The 22,520-nt window shown below is 37.7% G+C and overlaps 2 protein-coding genes across 2 annotated transcripts in view; one reads left to right on the forward strand and one right to left on the reverse strand.

Moving 5' to 3' along the window:
- Positions 1-4,871: 4,871 nt before the first annotated feature.
- Positions 4,872-16,144, reverse strand: slc7a6os (solute carrier family 7 member 6 opposite strand). Its single transcript, XM_028809702.2, has 5 exons — positions 15,902-16,144; positions 12,860-13,189; positions 11,125-11,337; positions 5,816-5,942; positions 4,872-5,588 (listed from the first exon to the last, which is right to left on the reverse strand). The coding sequence occupies exons 1-5, from the start codon at positions 16,076-16,078 to the stop codon at positions 5,452-5,454; spliced, it is 984 nt and encodes a 327-aa protein (XP_028665535.2). The 5' UTR covers positions 16,079-16,144; the 3' UTR covers positions 4,872-5,451.
- zpd (zona pellucida glycoprotein d) overlaps positions 16,134-22,520 on the forward strand; it is a 28,786-nt gene continuing 22,399 nt past the window's right edge. Inside the window, exon 1 of the mRNA XM_051932133.1 lies at positions 16,134-16,153. The gene's annotated coding sequence lies outside the window, so the exon portion shown is untranslated. The remainder of the gene's footprint in view (positions 16,154-22,520) is intronic.

Raw genomic sequence — 22,520 nt, forward strand, 5'->3', positions numbered from 1 at the left:
ATCACTTTTTATGACCAATTCATGCAGTAAACCAGATAATTCCAAAGGGTTCACATGCTTTTTACTTTGACTGTATGTATATATTTTATATATATATATATATATACTAGCAAAATACCCGCGCTTCGCAGCGGAGAAGTAGTGTGTTAAAGAGGTTATGAAAAAAAAAAGGAAACATTTTAAAAATAACGTAACATGATTGTCAATGTAATTGTGTTGTCATTGTTATGAGTGTTGCTGTCTTTTATATATATATAATATACACACACACACACATAAACATATATATACATATACATATATATATACATATCTACATATACACATATCTACATATACATACGTATATACACATCCACATAAACATATATATACATATACAAATTTACATATCCATATATATATATATATATAGACATACATATATACATACATACATTCACATATATATATATATATATATATATATACTGTATATATAAAGATATGTACTTATTGGCTCCTGTATTTAGGATATAGCAGGTTGGATAATGGACGGATGGACATCTGTATGCATAGCCCCATTTGCCCGTTTTCGTTTTTTTTCTTTCTTCAGTAATATTTCAGCAAACCCGGAGCTTGTCAGTTCAAATCCTGGTACTGACACCACTGTGTGACCCTGAGGAAGTCACTTCACCTGCCTGTGCTGCAAAAAACAAAAGTAATGTAACAAATTGTACCTCAGATGTTGTAAGTTGGTGGAATAAAGGCATAAGTAAAATAGATAAATATGTATTATACACATAGGAACTATTCATTTATTTTCAGTTAAGTCATCTGCAGCAAACTTTTATAAATGAGGGTTTCTGATTTTTAGATGGTGCAAACTGTTTCTTCTTCATTGACGTTTTCTCTTGGAGAGCTTTTTTCATTTCATTGAAAATGAAAGCAGCAGCTGCCAAAATATGTAGCTTTCTTATTAATTTTTCAACATTGTGTAAAATAAATGTATAAAGTAACATAAAAGGTTTAAATACTGGTTATCCTTTTACAGTAAAATATTACTAAAGAGATACAAAAAAAGTAAAATGGATATGTTTTTTTTCTTTAAGGAGATTAAATATTACTGAAGAAAGAAAAAAAAATAATTAAACAGCCAAATGGGGCTATGCATACGAACTTAAAAGGTTTAAATAAAACAGAAATATATATTTTATTTTTACTTGCTTAACTTGTGGAGGGTGTATCCTGTAGCAAAGCCCTAACTTTTTTCGTGAAAGCCCGTTTCAGTAAATAAGTGTTAAAAACAGGTGTAAAGATATTGACAATAAGCTACGCAAACCCAGGAAGATATGGAATCGTTTAAATCAAGTATCATTACATCTTCCTTTCTTAAAGAGAAGTAAGGCAGTACTTATAAGCTTACATATTTATATATAGACATACATATATATATATATATCTATATCCGAAGCCGTGCAAGCACACTCTTGAGAATGCAACGTATAGTTGTACAGAAGAAAAGCAATCTTGCCTCAAATGAATGGCAACCTTTTGTAGGTCTATGAACTTAATTTAAACTTTAGGTTTACACGGTGCTTTCTTTCCGAAGTACCTGCACTCATGAATATGTCTGTATGTGTCAGTCGGTCAAATCCACGCGCTTCGCACCGGCGAAGTACCGCTTTTAAATTTTATTAAGAAGAAAATAAAACGTTTTTAAATTGAGGGAAAATATACTAATAACAGTTTGTTAAGGATCTGTTTTTTTGTGAAGCTGCCTTTACTCGAGTGATCACTTCGACCTGACTTGGTGGCCAAGTATAAGCGTTACCTGGTAGGTAACCACCCATACAATCAGACTACGAATGCCGTGAATGTAATTACACACTCACTGCACTTGCTTACGGTAATCGAACCTGGGACGTCAGCGCTAGAGGGGCTTAGCAGGGGTGAAGTATTGCTTTTAAATTTTAATTAAGAACAAAAGAAAACCTCAGAGGTTCGATTCCCGAAAGGGAGTGAAGAGAGTGTCCGGTTACCTACCAGGTAACGCTTATGGTTGGACAGCAAGTGACGTAACATCAGCCACGGTGCCTTCAGTTGTGAGAAGCAGATCATAGAATGATTGAAAATAGTTTTGCATTTACCTTTTTAGTACAAGGCGAGCTTTTAAGCCTGAGAAATCACCCCGTAAATGCACACGTTTAATTGCACATGTGTTAATATGTATGGTTACACAGTATTAAAAGACAGTGAAGAACGTGATTTACCTTTGTTCCCGCGTTTGATAAAAGGCGAGCTTTTAAGCCTGAGAAATCACCCCGTAAATGCACACGTTTAATTGCACGTGTTAATATGTATGCTTACACAGTATTAAAAGACACTCAAAAATTAACGTCATTTACCATCAGCCACGGTGCCTTCAGTTGTGAGAAGCAGATCATAGAATGATTGAAAATAGTTTTGCATTTACCTTTTTAGTAAAAGACGAGCTTTTAAGCCTGAGAAATCACCCCGTAAATGCACACGTTTAATTGCACGTGTTAATATGTATGGTTACACAGTATTAAAAGACAGTGAACAACGTCAGTTACCTTTGTTCCCGCGTTTGATAAAAGGCGTGCTTTTAAGCCTGAGAAATCACCCCGTAAATGCACACGTTTAATTGCACGTGTTAATATGTATGCTTACACAGTATTAAAAGACAGTCAAAAATTAACGTCATTTACCTTCGTTCCCGCGTTTGACTCGTGCTGTAAATCTCTTCCTTGTTTTTAGTTCACGTGATTACGTAGGAGGCGTGATGACGTGATACGTGACTCTGCCTCCTCCATTAGAGTATATGGACAAAAAATATGTTCCAGTTATGACCATTACGCGTAGAATTTCGAAATGAAACCTGCCTAACTTTTGTAAGTAAGCTGTAAGGAATGAGCCTGCCAAATTTCAGCCTTCTACCTACACGGGAAGTTCGAGAATTAGTGATGAGTGAGTCAGTCAGTCAGTCAGTGAGTGAGTCAGTGAGGGCTTTGCCTTTTATTAATATGTATATATATATATATATATATATATATATATATATATATATATATATTATATATATACAGGTGCTGGTCATAAAATTAGAATATCATGACAAAGTTGATTTATTTCAGTAATTCCATTCAAAAAGTGAAACTTGTATATTAGATTCATTCATTAGACACAGACTGATGTATTTCAAATGTTTATTTCTTTTAATGTTGATGATTATAACTGACAACTAATGAAAGTCCCAAATTCAGTATCTCGGAAAATTGTGAAAAGGTTCAATATTGAAGACACCTGGTGCCACACTCTAATCAGCTAATTAACTCAAAACACCTGCAAAAGCCTTTAAGTGGTCTCTCAGTCTAGTTCTGTAGGCTACACAATCATGAGGAAGACTGCTGACTTGACAGTTGTCCAAAAGACGACCATTGACACCTTGCACAAGGAGTGCAAGACACAAAAGGTCATTGCTAAAGTTTCTGGCTGTTCACAGAGCTCTGTGTCCAAGCACATTAATAGAGAGGCGAAGGGAAGGACAAGATGTGGTAGAAAAAAGTGTACAAGCAATAGGGAGAACCGCACCCTGGAGAGGATTGTGAAACAAAACCCATTCAAAAATGTGGAGGAGATTCACAAAGAGTGGACTGCAGCTGGAGTCAGTGCTTCAAGGACCACCACGCACAGACGTATGCAAGACATGGGTTTCAGCTGTCGCATTCCTTGTGTCAAGCCACTCTTGAACAAGAGACAGCGTCAGAAGCGTCTCGCCTGGGCTAAAGACAAAAAGGACTGGACTGCTGCTGAGTGTTCCAAAGTTATGTTCTCTTATGAAAGTAAATTTTGCATTTCCTTTGGAAATCAAGGTCCCAGAGTCTGGAGGAAGAGGAGAGGCACAGAATCTACGTTGCATGAGGTCCAGTGTAAAGTTTCCACAGTCAGTGATGGTTTGGGGTGCCATGTCATCTACTGGTGTTGGTCCATTGTGTTTTCTGAGGTCCAAGGTCAACACAGCCGTCTACCAGGAAGTTTTAGAGCACTTCATGCTTCCCACTGCTGACGAACTTTATGGAGATGCAGATTTCATTTTCCAACAGGACCTGGCACCTGCACACAGTGCCAAAGCTACCAGTACCTGGTTTATGGACCATGGTATCCCTGTTCTTGATTGGCCAGCAAACTCACCTGACCTTAACCCCATAGAAAATCTATGGGGTATTGTGAAGAGGAAGATGCAATACGCCAAACCCAACAATTCAGAAGAGCTGAAGGCCACTATCAGAGCAACATGGGCTCTCATAACACCTGAGCAGTGCCACAGACTGATCGACTCCATGCCACGCCACATTGCTGCAGTAGTCCAGGCCAAAGGAGCCCCAACTAAATATTGAGTGCTGTACATGCTCATACTTTTCATGTTCATACCGTTTCAGTTGGCCAACATTTCTAAAAATCCTTTTTTTTGCATTGGTCTTAATTGATATTCTAATTTTCCGAGATACTGAATTTGGGACTTTCATTAGTTGTCAGTTATAACCATCAACATTAAAAGAAATAAACATTTGAAATACATCAGTCTGTGTGTAATGAATGAATCTAATATACAAGTTTCACTTTTTGAATGGAATTACTGAAATAAATCAACTTTGTCATGATATTCTAATTTTATGACCAGCACCTGTATATAAACGTTGTCTGTGCTGTTTCAGCTTACATTAGTGATTAACTGCTAAGATTATCTTACAACTTTGAGAATCTACATGTCCTTCCCTTAACATTGTGGGTAACATTCAAGTAGTTTAACTACTACACAGCCAATTGATAGTCAAAGGAGAATGAAGCTGAACTACCTGCATTCCATATCATGTGGGGAATATAGTTTATAAAAAGCTGCCTTTTGTGTAGTCAACTAAACATCAAATTTTTGTGCAGACTTCCAAGCATTTAGCATACTGTAACAGCTGATTTTCATGTCACTGTATTGCTATTACAAAAATAAAGAATAAATTGTTTACATTAATGCTTGGTAAAAAGTGTTAAATGGCATTACAATTCCTACAACTTTATTAAATAGTACATTCAGAATATACATAACTACATACAATACATGTACAGGTATTTACAGTAAAAGTTCTGGCTGAATTCATTTTCAAACATTTTAAGGTAGTGCAATAAAAACTTCAAACTTCCACCATCCAGTGTTTGTGCAATGGGTATATGCCAAGTGCAGAAGTGTTCCCCATGACATCAGAGTTGCCAGCTTTATGCACAGAAGTACTCTGATTAAAAGAGCAATTGTATTAACAAGATCTTTAGCATCAAATTACAAAGGCAATTGTTTACCAAATGCTTAAAACTTGTAGAGACCATCCAAAAAAATAAAAAAAAGGGTGAAATGTTCCAGGTAGGGCAGGGAAATTTGGAGATCCAGTTGAATTATTTTCAGTCTGATTCATATGTGCCTCCTTCATCAAGGTGTTTTAGGTCCTGCATTATGTCATTCTGGTATTTATCCCATGACCTCCAGCCATATCTGTAGTGCCGGTTGCCATCCTCATCAAAACTGCTGTCACTGAAATCTTCACAGAAGGGAAGAAAAAGTCAGTTTGATGATACTTGACCAGTATACACTTAAACTGGAGAATATTTAAAATCACTTATAAGCTTGTCTAATGCTAGTCTGAAACACAAATGTTCTGTAATTACTGATGGCCAGGCCTTAACCACACTAATTTTAAGCTTTGTTACTATTCTGACTTAACTGAAGACATATACAGTACATACATATGTATATATTTTGCAGTACCTGAATACCTTTCTTCACCTTCACTATATTCTTCCTCATCAGGATAGTCATTTCTCCAGTTTCCCTCATCATTTTCATCATCTTCATCTTCGTACACTTCCAAAATTTGTGGATCCTCTTCAGGGACCTGAGTAAACAAACAAAAACACACTCTAGAGAATAACTGTGCATTCAGTGATGACTACAGCCACGCTGACAGGGCTTAAATTCAACCCCCTCTTTTTACTGTCCACAAAACAAAAGCAGATCACCAGAAAAGGTACTAACAAAAAATTAAAGAGCACTGAAGAAGGTTACTGTTCACAGTGGATTAAGTAAACAGCAGGGGGAAATGGAGGTGACTTATGTTTTGGGCTATGCTTTCCCTCCAAGTAACTCTGCACTCCAGTTCCTCTTCAAATTTCAAGATGTTGACACACACTTGAACAATCTGAATGTATGAGAAATGTGTGTTGTGATGAGCATGCATTCCATCCACATATTTGCTTAAACATTCAATGACCTTGTATGGGTAAAAAAAATGAAACACACACAAGTACTGTGATGTCAAAATCATTAACAGTGATATGTTTCAAATAAAAGGTGCATTAAGCAGAATTAAATCACGCCGGACAAAAATTCTCTCATAAAAACAATATTTCACAAATTTGCAGCATCTCTACTTTAAAGACAATTTCTGAGTACACTGTCAAAGCTCCTAGTTAAATCTACAATCAACCTGAAGAACATGCTTACCAGGAAAATATTGCTTTGCTATAAATAGTGTTTCATCTGGGGTTGTGGAATTTGTTTGCCATTTCAGCTACAAGCTAAATAAAAAGTATTTAACCTCAGGCAGGGTGTTTAGATTGATTCATTCTCCTGGGGTCAGGAAAGAAAGCTACCTGACTAATGTTGAGAAGCACATTTCATAATCCTGTTGTGAGACACGTGCACCTTGTACCTCTGTACTGCCCAGGCAGATGCTGTAATAAATCCTTTTACTTCAGAAAAAAGTTCTTACTTGGAAAAAGCAGCTGAGGTTTAACGTACGTCCTCCTCAAGTTTACAGCAAAACAAAAATATAACAAGTAAATAAAGGTTAGAATGTACTTCTCATAATTGTTGGGTGCCTGAACAAACAGCATTACAAGGCACTTGTTACGTTCTGAAGATGATTTGATATCTGACAGGTGAGCCTACAAATAGGCAAAGCAGATCAATATTCTGAGAGAAGCATTTTGAACTTCCTGATAGTCTGTACAGGAAGACCACAAGAACACTACAGAAAAAGTACTGCAGCAGACCAACAATCTACATACTACAACATTAAAGAAGTGTGAGATCAGAGCTGTTTGCCTTCTTACATTTCAGAGTTTATTGATACTACGTTATTTGAAAATGTTATCATCTGAAACCATGCATAAAAGTATCAGAATCTGAATTGTCTTAATATTACTAAATGCAATAAAAATACTATGTAAACATGACTCTTGGCATCCATATATGATCTATGGCTATGAAAAATTACATTTCATGGATAACTCAAATGAATCAGCTGGTCAAACACTAGGCCTTTGAAATGGTACAAAAATTAAGATATGAACACTCCTCTTAATGTGTTTTTTTCCCCTTGCTTAGCATTTTCTTTGTGTAGAAAGTGAAGTGTTCACTGAGAAGTGTGAAACCAGGACACCTTATGCATATATAAAACTCAGACAAAAATGACTCATGATTACATAACACAATTAATCACAATCATTTTATTTCCTCTCCTAGGTGTCTTTTTGATCCTTGAGTTCAGAAGCTATAAGCTCACTGTTAATCTCAGTACTCTAAGTATTTTCTGAAGCACACTACATGATGAAATGCATACACAATATATTGAAACCCAGACACTATATTTTAAGACGCATATGCACTCTGTAGTGAAACGCATACATTATACAGTATATTGAAACTTTGACATTGCACACAAACACTTATAAACTGAAATTAGGGATGCTGTAATCAGGTTCTTTTATGACTGATACTGCCCAGCAATTCCATGTAAACAGAATCAACCGATACCAATTAAAAATGTTCTTACACTAAGTTTCTACATAACCAGCCTTGTATAAGCTTCATGTTCCATGTTAAGTCTTATCCTTGGTATTTTTTTTCAAATAAACTGTAGACCACAAGTGTTTATTTTTTAGCAAAACAAAGAATTGTATGTTTATTGTTCAGTCACCATAAAATAAAATTTTCTAAAATACCTCGAATCCCTGAATCCTATGAAAAAAGTCATAATGACGGGCCACCTTAAATTCCTTCGCACCTCTTCATCAGCATCTTTGATTTGCAAAAGTGTCAATCAGCCTGCTATCCCATCCCACACCAACTCAGCTGAGGTTTTTCCAGCTCAAGTCTCTTTATCATGGTGTGAGGTGGGCCTTGAGTTGTATAGGATAAAAAAATATATTGTTATTTAGAATACATGCATTTCATGTGTGTTCCGTGTCTACAACGATCTGTGTAAGTGTAGGATGACAGGAAATGCGAGGCAAAAAATGCTGAACATATAACTAAAACAAACTTTTTCCATGTTATAGTAATAATGACATGATGTGTATAATGTGTGAAGACTTTAGTCCAAGTATCAAATAAACACTTTCACAAAACGTATACCTTTACCCTATACAATTACTAGACCTCACACCCAGATAAAGAGACTTGAGCTGGGAGAACTTCAGCTGCGTCAGTGGAGGATGGGATAGCAGGCTGCTTGGGCTGATTGACACTTTTGCAAAACAAAGACGCTGATGAAGAGGTGCGAAGGAATTTAAGGTGCCCTGGCATTATAACTTTATTCGTAGGCTTCAGGGATTCTAGTGCTAAAACAAACATTTTTTTAAACTAATGAATCATATAAATAAAAAGTATCTATAATACATATGCATTTGGCATATGTCATTAAAAAACTAAAACAAAATTCAATTATCTTCATAATACAGTATATTTACCAAAAAGATAAATAGCAAATGGCTTAGCAACTTGATAAATAAACTCTTAAACTAACAAGCCTGTCGTCTACTACGTAAATAGGGTACATTCTAATTTATTAATACACTGCTGTATTTTTAAGGCACTATGTTCCTGCACTAATTGAAAAAGTGAGTTGCTGTATTAAACAGAAGCTTGGAGTGTCGTTTTATCATAGGATAAAATAAAAAGTTCTGAACCTATCAAAGTACTTCTCTTAAATTCAGTGGAACATGTACATTTCCGTCAGCAGTCTTCTTCCAGTCAGTTGTGGGTTCCTTTTCCTCCACTTTAAGTTTATTTAGTTAGACAGTTTAGTTAGATTTGTCGGTCCTTTCTATGATTCCTGGTTTTCATCTTATTTTTCCACTTTCCTTAATCTGAAAGATAATACTTTGGTCTTCCCTACTGTAAACACTGAGAGATTACTTTTGCTTACAGCCCACTTCCAACTGCACAAACACACACCTACATTCTGAAATACTGTAATACTTGTCCTAAAGCAGCAGTACAACTTCATTCCCATAATGCTCAGAAAACCAGAGCTACCCATCCTCTCATCTATGATCGACTCATCTAGAAATGAAAATAGGCTAATTTTAATCGGTGGGAGAAAAAAAACTGTTTTCTTGATGGTGCAGGTGATATGCAAAAACAGATTGCAAAATACAGCAATATTATAAAGCATGTATGGAGTGCTACAATTTGGAAATTTGTGATAGGTGAACTAAAAATCAAGTGTCGGCTATTGCCCTTGAGTAAGGATTTCTTTTTTCCCCCAAATACACTTAAATTATATTCTAATAGTGACATTTGCCCAGGCAGATGCCAATATCTAGGATGGAAACATCAAAAACATGTCAATGATGTTCCCCTAAAGCATCACTGCTGGTTTCATACAGCAAAGTTATTTTAAAACTTCTCTCTTTCTGAGGTTTTGTTTCACATGCAAGAAAAAAAAAAAACACCCATATGCATTTCAAAGTAGAGTTTTTTTTCTACTTTGAATTATCCAGCCATCCATCCATCCATTTTCCAACCTGCTGAATCCAAACATAGGGTCACGGGGGTCTGCTGGAGCCAATCCCAGCCAACACAGGGCACAAGGCAGGAACCAATCCCGGGCAGGGTGCCAACCCACCGACTTTGAATTATTTTAAGGTAAATCACTTAAAGTGAATATTTTGTTCAATTAAAAAAAAAAGTAACTTTCAACATTTGCTCACCATCTGTGGGCAACAGTGAAAATGACAGTTGCTTACTCTGGTGCCAAACGAAGATACTTGAAATGGGCAAGAAAAAATAAATTGAAACAATTTGTGTTACTTGCAAAATAAAGATGAAGAGCTGGAAATTTTGTCATTTTTTCTTATAACCTAACCAATGGAATCATATCAAGCACTTACTTATTTGATAAGAATTCAGTCTGTGTAAAGAAATTAATTTAGCACAGCAAGAAATGAACAGTGATCTAAACACATGGATATTATTTTCTTTAATGTGGTGCAATAATCATTTCTTCACAACTGTACTTTTAATTATTGTATATGCTAAATTTTTGTACTGGTACTGTGCTTATAGCATTTTCTCTTGCCATGATATAAGTTGTGTATGTTGCTGGTAATTCACAAGGCAGAGCTTATGACTTCTAATTTCCAATAAGACACTCTGAAATTTTTCTTAATAAAATGTCACTATGGTTAAGTGAGTGTCAAATGTTGAGCATACTGACGTGTGTCTTTCCCTACTCATGTTTCACACAAACAGCCTTACGTGCTCCCTGAGGTTTTATTTAATCAAAAGCGTACATGATTATGCATGGAAATAATTAGCACAAAATTAAAAGAAAACAATTTCAAGTCTGCATTAAACAAAAAACAGTTTATGCATTTAATTTTCAATATTTGTTGCTGTGATACAGAAAAGACTATTGTGGTGAGAAACTCTCACTGGGTTCATGTTAGTAAAAAAAATAATAAAACATACAACGAAGAATTTAAGGGTCAGAGCGTGTAATATTTCAGTCAATGCTGAAAATCGATCATTTGCAAACAACTGTACTTCAAGCTGGTGCCAGAGAGCATTTTTACGACTCAACTTTTTTTCTTTTTTTTTTTTTTTTAATTTAATTATTATTTTCATAGCCAAAGTTCTATCAAATTCTGAACCACACATTATATTGGAATGTCACTTTATGTTGAATATTCTAAATAAGTACATAAATTACTCTAATATTTTTCTTTGAAATGCAGCTGGTTAAAACACCTATTTGCTCAACTAATTAGTGAAACCATAGTAACACTTACCAATTCATTCTCTTCATAGTAGGGCCTAACAGACAAGATATCCTGAATCCATCCTGGGGCGGTAGATTCTTGGTAATAAATATCATACACATATTCGTCTTCTTTCACATTATCCCCCGTCTCTTTTTTTGTGTTTTCATCAGACAGAGTCAGTTTTTCACGAATCATTTTCACTGAATTACAGAGGATAGTCTCAGGGTCAGTTGAGAATGGCTGCAAGAACAATTACAAAAATGGACCAGGTATTTGACAAGTATCATAAGCACATTTTCAAAACCATTAAAATGCATGTAACTTTTTAGTAGCTTGTGATTTACAAAGTAGTAAGAAAAAAGCAGATGTGTAGGTGTAACCAGTTATTTTTACCAGGTTCACAGTAAAGATTACAAATTTAAAAATGCAATTACATTATGTTCCTGAAGCACAGACATGGAAATACCTTTCACAATGTGGAATTTATCATGTACAGATTTACAAAATTTCATCATAATGCAGTTTGATTTTTCCACCACAGTGGATAAACTGACTGTGTTTCACAAATACAACAATATCTGCCACTTGTCCTTTTGTGGATTAAGCACATTTTAAGGTGCTCAAAATCATCAGCAGGAGTGGTTGGATTACTTAATGTTTGAAAAAAAAAATAAGAGGAGCAAAATAAGTAAACCATATTAAAAATATCACAATATTATAGTGCAAGGCCCAGTACCTCACACAATGACACTTGCTCATACTAGGTCAATTTATCTATAGGTTTCCCACTTCTTTGACCCCCAAAAAGGAGGGCACTATGAACAGCAATGAATGAAAAAGAATGAAAACCATAACAATACAACAGCCAAGATTAATCTGAAGTGAAATTTGCTTATAATCTGAGAGACAAAATGAAGCTCTACCTTAACCAAACGCACACCTTGTTATCTTTGAGCCCTTTACTTACTATCTACAAGTGTTTCCTATTGGCCATGAATATGTAGCGGTGACAGAGTAGTTTCTAATATCTACACCACAAAGGTATGTGGTCCTGTGCTCTGTACACTTTGCTTATGCCTGCCTGTAGTAGTATGTTGTTCGACATCACCCCTTCCTTTTCTGCAAATATTCACATCACATCTGCAAAGTGTGCAGAATGCACAGAATTAATCTTTTCCACCCATCCATCCATCCATCCATTCTCTAACCCGCTGAATCCGAACACAGGGTCACGGGGGTCTGCTGGAGCCAATCCTAGCCAACACAGGGCACAAGGCAGGAAACAATCCTGGGCAGGGTGCCACACACTAGGGCCAATTTAGAATCGCCAATCCACCTAACCTTTTTCCACTCTTTGAATTTAGTCTTTGCTCTATGAACCACTCTGAATTATAAGAGATTTTCTGCTTTGACATTTTTGAATGACAATGTGCAGTGCAGCTAAGGCTGAGTTAACCAAGAGCTAAACTGACTTTGCATTCAATTTGCACCAACCAGTTTATCGCCCTTATAAGATGATGGTATAGAAAAATAGTTTTAAGAAATTGAAGATAAATGAAACTTTTAAAATGAAAGCAAAACTGGGGAAAATACAAAGTGATGTCAGCAAAAAAAGAACAAGCTTACGAATATAAACAAAGAGAAAACCTAGGCTGTCAAGGGGAACACAGAAAACAAATATGACTTATGACCAAATAAGATAGGCCTAAAATATAAGACTTGCTCATTAATTTTTCACAGAAGTTCTTCAAATGAGACTCACAACTGATGTGTCCTCTTCATCCCCTTCTTGGACAATATCAAAGATCTGGAAATCTGGTTTGTCTTGAACTGGGTCATCAGCTTTCCTAGAAGACTTCTCTGCCTTTGCGTCTGTTTCTTCAGCTTTATCATCATAATGTTTAAGTTCTTCTGACACGATACCAGTTCGATGATTTGCCAACACAAGATACCTGCTCTCTTGCCGTGCATTTCTTTTTGCAATGCGTGCTTGTTCTAGGATTCTTTGGGAACTCTGCAGGGAGGGACGTAGGGCCTGAGCTGCACGTTCCCTCGACAAAGCTTCTCGAATTTGCTTTTGTACTGAAGCATCCTGGAAGAGAAGCATGCAGTAAAGTTAGATGGAGGGTAAAAAGATAGCACCCACACCAGAACAGCCTTTCGCAATGCCCAAATTTTAGCATCTTAATTATGTCAATTCATTAACAGACTCACTTTGCCACACATTTAGTAGGAGTTAGTAATATTATCTAATGCTTGACTGTCAACTAATGAAACTTTTAGTACAATATAATAACACAACATTCTGAATCTCACTTAATCCAAATCAACATTGCAATTGGACAGAGCCTATTCGTGCAGCAATGGAAAAAATGCAGGAAACTGTCCTGTTGTTCTAGTTTAAATTTTTTTTTTTAACATTTTTCATTGAACTGTTTTAGTTTTTATTTTGTTTAATATTTCTCAGTAATTATGCTTTAGTTTTCATCACGCTTTATTAATTAGTTTTTCTCACTAAAAAATTAAGTTATGGAATGTAATGGATTACAAATATTTTTTTGTATATAAATACTACAATTTTTGCAGAAATTTACACACATGGGGAATGGACTAAATGTAACACACTAGTACTAGTTATTGAAAGTTACCCTTTGACACACAAAAGTCTTGTAATTCTAAGATGGATGTGCTGATGTTTTAATTTAGGCAGTTCAGATTGAATACATTTACCCTGGAAGAAGCACGATGCAAAGTTCATAATTTACTTAACAAGTTTTTGTAAAACGAGAAAAGCACTGTAGAACACCGGTCCATCAGCATGTGCATTTACATGCGCTTTAACAACCCAGTTATTCACAGGAACTTGGTTTCTAAAAACCCATGTAAACCCATTCACTGGTTAGAGAAACTAAGGTACTTGTGTACTAAACGGACGGCACGTCCTACCCATTCTAGTGTTGGGCTCCGCGGGGGAGGCGCCCCAGTTGCTTAATTTTTGAAGTTTACATTATTAGACTGACCTACCCCAACCACAAATACTAACCTTAAAATTAGTGGGGGTGCAGCATAGTTGCCTATAGTCTATAATGTTAATGTAGAAAATCCGATTTGCGTCACGATAATAGAAAAGGGTACTAGCCAACCATTTAGTAGAGAAGTACTGAAACTAGATTAACACATTAGATTTCTCCGCAAGTAACCGGACTTTTTGGCCATACAAACCCATTAACTGGATCAGAATTTAAGTATTTTGTAGTCTATACTGTACATGTCTGTTGTGCTCTGTTCACCTGTACACGTGCTAAATTAGCACCTGCTTTCAGGAGAACCAGAAATGTCCACAAGATAAATGCCATGAAGCAAATGCTGAGGCAATTGCATTATTTCTTCTTTTGGTTGAAATGATCTGTCTCAATATTTCAGAAATCACTGAATTTACATTGATAAGCTGAACATACAGCGCTTAGCTCAGCAACATAATCTCGGGGGCAGTATTGGAAGGAATGCATTAAAAAGTAACAGTCTAAATATTTTATGTATCATTACTATCCCAGCAGCACTGGGTGTTAAGAGCAGAAGCACAGATACCAGTAAGGTAGTCCTTTACAGGGCTCAGCCGCACAGCCAAGCAGAAAAGAGTGTGCAGTGTACTATCCAGTAACAGAAACCTATAAATAAAGTGTTAGTTTAGTTTTAATCCTGCTTTTTGCTATAGATGTGCTGAAAGAGTGGGACACAGTGGCCAGTATTCACACTGCAAATTCATTGGCGATTCAGGTCAAGGATATGAAAAGGGGATATGTGTTATTTACAGCATATGAAGGGCTAAATGTGTTTATAAAACACAAGAAAATTATTACAGGTTTCATGCTTGTTTTCGGATTCACTATGGCAAATGACGGGCAACTCTTTTTTGCACAGTTTAAGGACGTTTTGAGCATTTTACCAAAGGAGAACTCCAAATGCATAAGGACGTGGGTTTTTAAGAAATATGGCTTCTGCCTTAACCAAGTTTTGTGTGTGCATATAAACACACGCTGTGTGAGCACTCCTACACTGACCTATACTCCTACTGAACATGCACAGTTTGTAGATGTGGATGGGAAAACCCACACAGACACAGGCAGAACATGCAAACTCCATACGGACAAATCTGGGCTCAAGATTCAAAACCAGAACACTGATCTGTAAAGCAACAGTATAAAATACAAGAAAGCACATGTCTCTCTAATTTCTTTTTCCATCTTACATTAGGCATGTCCTTAATATTACTCTGATGCCGAAGGCTTCTATGCTGACAGCATGAGAGTCAATCTCTTATAAAAGATTTGAACAATTTTTAACTATTAGTATTGTCTTACAAGGCAATGCACACAACGGAATTAAATTAAGACTTATATTTGGTCATAAGCGGGCAAAAACAAAAGATGAAAATATGGCTGTTGCAATCAGAACATAAAATCAACCTGTGTATATGAATATTTTTGTTTACACTGCATGCTGTTTCTTTGGTTCATATTTTAATGTGTTTAATGGTCCACCTACATTAATAAAGCAATTAATAAAAACACAATCAAACTGAAATGAATTCCTTTATAATAGCATACGTTACTCTAACTTGGAAGTAACACGGGCCCAATTAAATGTATGTACGGGAAACACAGCAGCTTACGCAAACTGTCAACATTTTGTTTTCCTTCACAAGCAACTATTCAAGTCCACCTTCGTAAAGAGAGCTCTGATATCCCCTGCCTGCCTGGGGTTCCCTCATTACTTGAGGCCCTGGCTTCTTTAAGGCCCATACCTTTGAAGCGACGGTGGCGGCGAGTTTAAAAACTGCACTCTGGATATCGGCGCCTACAGCGTCCGCGCCTGCGATCTCTGCGTCAGACTCTGGCCGAACACGCTTACATGCAAGCACCAAGGCGTCAACCGGGTCTGCAGCCCTTTTTCTCTTCACTCTTAGAATAGTCGGAGCCATTGGCGACCGTCACACATGCGTTGCAGTCTGAGAGTTCGACAATCCGAGCAGAATGGAGGCGTGTCTCACTGATAGGTCAGAGGGCGTGAGGGGCGGGGCATTCGCTTTGTTTATTCTAGGCTTATGGAAATTTTCGGAGTTTCCCCTCGTAACAACACCTTTTCCATTTTTTTTGTTTCGCGAATTACCAGTTGGTGTTTTGGGAGAATCATAACGCCAGTTTTACTTTTCTGCTTCATCCACACGATCATTCTGTTTTTGTAATAGTATACAAAGCAAACTAAACGCATTGTCGGCGTATCACATCGCTCCATATACAGTACTACAAAGTGCATTTGAAGTGTCAGCATAACAGCACAACTCAACTAACTTTAGTTAACATTATATTTGAAAATTACGTAAAAAGAATTGTCTCAGCAATTAGATAATGGTCTTTTTAAAATATTCATGTAATACATCAGGTAAGAAACGTGAGAGCACGATTTATGAAAGATGATGGGAAGCATGTGTTCTGTAAAACTGGAGGAATATCTCTCGGGACAGGATTGAGTGAACAACAACATTTATTTATATAGCAAATTTTCATACAAAAAGTAGCTCAAAGTGCTTTACATAATGGAGAGAAGAAAAATAAAAGACAAAATAAGAAATTAAAATAAGACAACATTAATTAACATAGAAAGGAGTAAGGTCCGATGGCCAGGGTGGACAGAAAAAACAAAAAAAAACTCCAGAAGGCTGGAGAAAAAAATAAAATCTGTAGGGGTTCCAGGCCACGAGACCGCCCTGTCCCCTCTGGGCATTCTACCTAACATAAATGAAATAGTCCTCTTTGTAGTTCGGGTTTTTCACGGAGTCACTTGATGCTGATGGTCATACAGATTTCTGGCTTTTAATCCATCCATCATTGTTGGAACATCATGGTGCTTTGGGTAGATGGTGGTGGCGCACGCCACCACCAACAGGGCACCGGAAAAGGAAACAGAAGAGAGAGTAGGGGTTAGTACAGATTTTGAATGAATAGTTATTATAATGAATTAGATATACAGAGTATCAGGATTAAATTACAGTGAAGTTATGAGAAGGTCATTCTAATCACACAGTTTAACTGAGACTTGTCTCACAATTTTAAATAAACTCATTGTTTAATTATGTTCCTCATTAACCTTTTTTAATGTTATTTGCTATAATACTTGTTAGAGGTACTTAATTTCATAAATATTTTCCAGGTTATCGTGGTGTTCAGACAGGGGATGCAAGTCAGTGTCGTCTTCCAGAAAGACAGACAATAAGTATGTGGCTGTGACACTGGCTGTACAGTATTGTAGGGAACAACAGTAGCAAAAAGAATATAGTTGCCCCTTACTGAAAACACTGACAGGACACAGTGTTTTTGCGGAGCCCAGAATTATAAGGATAAAATGTAACCGATTTTAACCCCTCTTTCTTCTGTATTCAGGAACAGGGAGACTTAATTCAGAGATTCAAAGAGCCCATTTTAGGACCACGTTATATTTCTGTCACTCATTCATTTTCCCAAACCACTTACAGTCGTGGCCAAAAGTTTTGAGAATGGCACAAATACTAATTTTCACTAAGTTTGCTGCCAGGACCATCTCCTAAAGTTGATTCAGCTGCTGGATCAAGGCACCACCAGTGCAGAGCTTGCTCAGGAATGGCAGCAGGCAGCTGTGAGTGCATCTGTAAACACAATGATGCGAAGAATTTTGGAGGATGGCCTGGTGTCAAGAAGGGAAGCAAAGAAGCCATTTCTCTCCAAGAAAAACATCAGGGACAGAGTGATATTCTGCAAAAGGTATAGGGATTGGAATGCTGACAATTGGGGTAAAGTCATTTTCACTGATGAATCCCCTTTCCGATTTTTTGGGGCAGCTGGAAAAAAAGATTGTCCGGAGAAGAAAAGGTGAGCGCTACCATCAGTCCTGTGTCATGCCAACAGTAAACCATCCTGAGACCATTCATGTGTGTGGTTGCTTCTCAGCCAAGGGAGTAGACTCACTCGCAATTTTGCCTAAGAGCACAGCCATAAACAAAGAATGGTACCAATACCTCCAAAACTTCTCCCAACCATCCAAGAACAGTTTGGTGACGAACAATGCCTTTTCCAACATGATGGAGCACCGTGCCATAAGGCAAAAGTGATAACTAAGTGGCTCAGGGAACAAAACATCAAAATTTTGGATCCATGGCCAGGAAACTCCCCAGACCTTAATCCCACTGAGAAGTTGTGGTCAATCCTCAAGAGGCGAGTGGACAAACAAAAACCCACAAATTCTGACAAACACAGAGCATTGATTATGCAAGAATGGGCTTCCATCAGTAAGGATTTGACCCAGAAGTTGATTAACAGCATGCCAGGGCGAATTGCAGAGGTCTTGAAAAAGAAGGACCAACACTGCAAATGTTGACTCTTTGCATAAACTTAATGTAATTATCAATAAAAGCCTTTGAAACTTATGAAATGCTTGTAGTTATACTTCAATTTACCCTAGAAACATCTGACAAAAAGATCTAAAAACACCGAAGCAGCAAAAGTTGTGAAAACCAATACTTGTGTCATTCTCAAAACTTCTGGCCACGACTGTACTTGGGGGAGCATCATGGAACAGATGGAGCCTATCCAAACAACCACTGGGAACAATACCTCGGCAGGGCACCAGTTCATGTCAGGGTGAACACACACACACTAAGCCACTTTATAATTATTTTTAAATCAATGCATACCGTACTTGCCAGTTACTTGGATACACTTAAAGCTGGGCAGGTTTCTTGTGATATTTAATCTAAGGAGGTGTATCTCTCTCTTTCTTCATTTTTTATTGTTCCTTTAGTGAGGCAGTGATGCTCCTGGAGAAATATCTGCACTAGTATTTATTTGTGGTGTATTTTCCTGACTACAAATAAGGACATTTATTACATGAGGAAGCGTATTTCAGTATTATCATCTTGTTAAAAAAACAATTTCCCCTCAAATTTCAAAGTGAGCATTACAACAAAGTACGCATGCAAAATGATTTTTAAAAATTTCTGTGCAGTGAAAAGTGTTTGACAGTCCCATTACATACTTGACCTTGATGCATGTGTTGATCTATATACACATTTTTGGACAGCTTTTTTGTGCATTAGTTTTGTGAACCTGCTTTTTCCAATATGTGCCCATATTTATCAAGCATCTTAGTATTACTTCTACAAATTACACTAAAAGTCATGCAAAAATAAGAACTTATCCTATCTCAGACTAGAACATGAGACGTATTTACGAAATGTCCAAGTTTCAGTTCCAGCAAGCAGTAGGAGGCCATGTCTGTTATTTTACTGCACACCTTGCTGTAAATGTGCAATTTTCTTATACTAACATTGGGACTTCACCACAATAATAATCATCAAAGAAGAAGGGAAACATAAGGTAGATTATATTGCCCTAAGCTGCAAATAATTGTCATGCATATTGTGAAAAACATTGTACTGAACAGTGAGATGGAAAGACCAAGACACACACACCAAGTGAGAGTTAAGCCCAATAATAGGAACCTTTATTTAACAAAGAATTATCCACAGCAGTACTCCCAGAAGAATCACCTTCCTGCTGTTACTGCATACTGGAAACTCCTAGTAAAGTATACAGTAACACTGACTCTAGCCACGGCTATTCTTGGGCTGATACTGGTTACATTCATTCTCACTCTTCCTGATTGTCCTCCACTGTGGCGAGCCATGCCTCTTTCCATGACCCACCTTTATCTTCTGTGAGGCTCTATTTATCTAGTACCCAGGGAGTCTCCACCTGTCTTCTTGAACCTTCCAGGCTAGTACTCAGCTCAGCTCAACTTTTATTGTCAGTCATCCACATACTGTACATAGTATATGTTTGAACAAAATTTTATTCCTTGCAACACAACATACATTCATCATACACCAAAACATTACCAAAACCAGTACAACAATACAATGTAACAAAACAAAAGACGCAGGACTATGAAGCTCAAGACATGTTCAATATCCATAGTAAAGTGCAAAATTAGAATGACAGTGCATAATTGAGGGACTGTTATAGAGATATGGTACTGGGTGACATGTAGGAGTTAAAAAGTCTGACAACATGGGGAAGGAAGCTATTATAGGACCTGGGTGTGCTGGTCCTAATGCTGTGGTATCTTCTACCTGACGGCAGGAGGTCAAACATTATGTGTGACAGGTGAGAGACGTCTTTCACAATGGCAGAGGCTCTATACAGACAGTGTGTCTGAAAAATGCCCTGGATCAAGGAGAGGGAGAACCCTTGAGCGGCAGAGTCTTGTTCTCATGGGCTTTGCTTTTCCTAAACCATACATTGATGTCATTTGTCAGGACACTCTCCACAGTTCCTTTGTAAAAGTTGGTAAGAACGGGATGTGCCGTGCTGATTCCCTTCAGTTTCTGCAGAAAATAAAGACATTGTTCTCCCTTCTTGATAGCAAAGGTGGTATTGATTGTCCAGGAGAGGTCATCAGAAAAATACACACCAAGAAGCTTGTTGCTACTGACTCTCTCCACAGCATAGCCATTGATGAGTGGGAAATAGTCAGACGATGTCCTCCTGAAGGTAAGATATAAAGGAAATGTTTCATGGGTTTGTGGACATTTCGCTGTAAATCACTCATCCAGCTCCACTTATATTCTCGGTTATATGCTGACTACTACAATTCAGTTTGTATCCAAAACCAACTGGGGTAATGATCTTTATGAGTGTGGCAATTTTTTTGAAGGCAGCCTGCTTTAACAACAGGGGGATACAATTGATGATCCACAGCATGAGGTTATGGGAAAGAGTAGTGGAAGCTTGTTTAAGAAAGGAGGTGATGATTAGTGAGCAGCAGTATGGTTTCATGCCAAGAAAGAGCACCACAGATGTGATGTTTGCTCTGAGGGTGTCAATGGAGAAGTATAGAGAAGGCCAGAAGGAGTTGCATTGCGTCTTTGTGGACCTGGAGAAAGCATATGACAGGGTGCTTTGAGAGGAGCTGTGGTATTGTATGAAGAAGTCAGGAGTGGCAGAGAAATACTTAAGAGTTGTACAGGATATGTACGAGAGAAGTGTGACCATGGTGAGGTCTGCAGTGGGAGTGACGGATGCATTCAAGGTGGAGGTGGGATTACATCAGGGATCAGCTCTGAGCCCTTTCTTATTTGCGATGGTGATGGACAGGTTGACAGACGAGTTTCGGCAGGTATGCCCGTGGACTGAGATGTTTGCTGATGACATTGTGATCTGTAGCAATAGTAGGGAGCAAGTTGAGGAGACCCTGCAGAGGAGGAGATATGCTCTAGAGAGGATAGGAATGAAGGTCAGTGGGAACAAGACAGAATACATGTGTGTAAATTAAAAGGATGACAGTGGAATGGTGAGGATGCAAGGAGTAGAGCTGGCGAAGGTGGATGAGTTTAAATACTTGGGATCAACAGTGCAGAGTAATGGGGATTGTGGAAGAGAGGTGAAAAAGAGAGTGCAGGCAGGGTGGAATAGGTGGAGAAGAGTGTCAGGAGTAATTTGTGACAGACAGGTATCAGCAAGAGTGAAAGGGAAGGTCTACAGGATGGCAGTGAGACCAGCTATGTTATATGGGTTGGAGACGGTGGCACTGACCAGAAAGCAGGAGACAGAGCTGGAGGTGGCAGAGTTAAAGATGCTAAGATTTGCATTGGGTGTGACGAGGATGGATAGGATTAGAAAAGAGTACATTAGAGGGTCAGCTCAAGTTGGACCGTTGGGAGACAAAGTCAGAGAGGCGAGATTGCGTTGGTTTGGACATGTGCAGAGAAGAGATGCTGAGTGTATTGGGAGAAGGATGCTAAGGATAGAGCTGCCAGTCAAGAGAAAAAGAGGAAGGCCTAAGCGAAGGTTTATGGATGTGGTGAGAGAGGACATGCAGGTGATGGGTGTAACAGAACAAGATGCAAAAGACAGAAAGATATGGAAGAAGATGATCCAGTGTGGCAACCCTTAATGGGAGCAGCCGAAAGAAGAAGAAGAAGAAACGTGCTTTAACATTTCCTTACTTGGAGCTGTGGTAAAATGTATAAATCTTCAATTTACCTAATGCATAGTAAGTAGTTTCCTAACTTAGGAAAATTGCTAAAATGCTTTTATTCCTAGGACCAAATTTGTGTCACTCTGGGATTTTTGAGACAGTTAGGACCGTTTTCCTACTCGGAGGCACTTGATAAATATGGGCTCTGGTGTCATCTGTGCCTAGATGGATCACAGGCACACTCATTCACACACAACCATGTTCTCTCATGTCAGCCCAGTTTTGAATCTCAAACTGACTTGACATCCATCCATCCATCCATCCATTTTCCAACCCGCTGAATCCGAACACAGGGGTCTGCTGGAGCCAATCCCAGCCTACACAGGGCACAAGGCTGGAACCAATCCTGGGCA

Source organism: Erpetoichthys calabaricus, chromosome 9, assembly GCF_900747795.2.
Source record: "Erpetoichthys calabaricus chromosome 9, fErpCal1.3, whole genome shotgun sequence".
Classification (NCBI taxonomy): domain Eukaryota; kingdom Metazoa; phylum Chordata; class Cladistia; order Polypteriformes; family Polypteridae; genus Erpetoichthys; species Erpetoichthys calabaricus.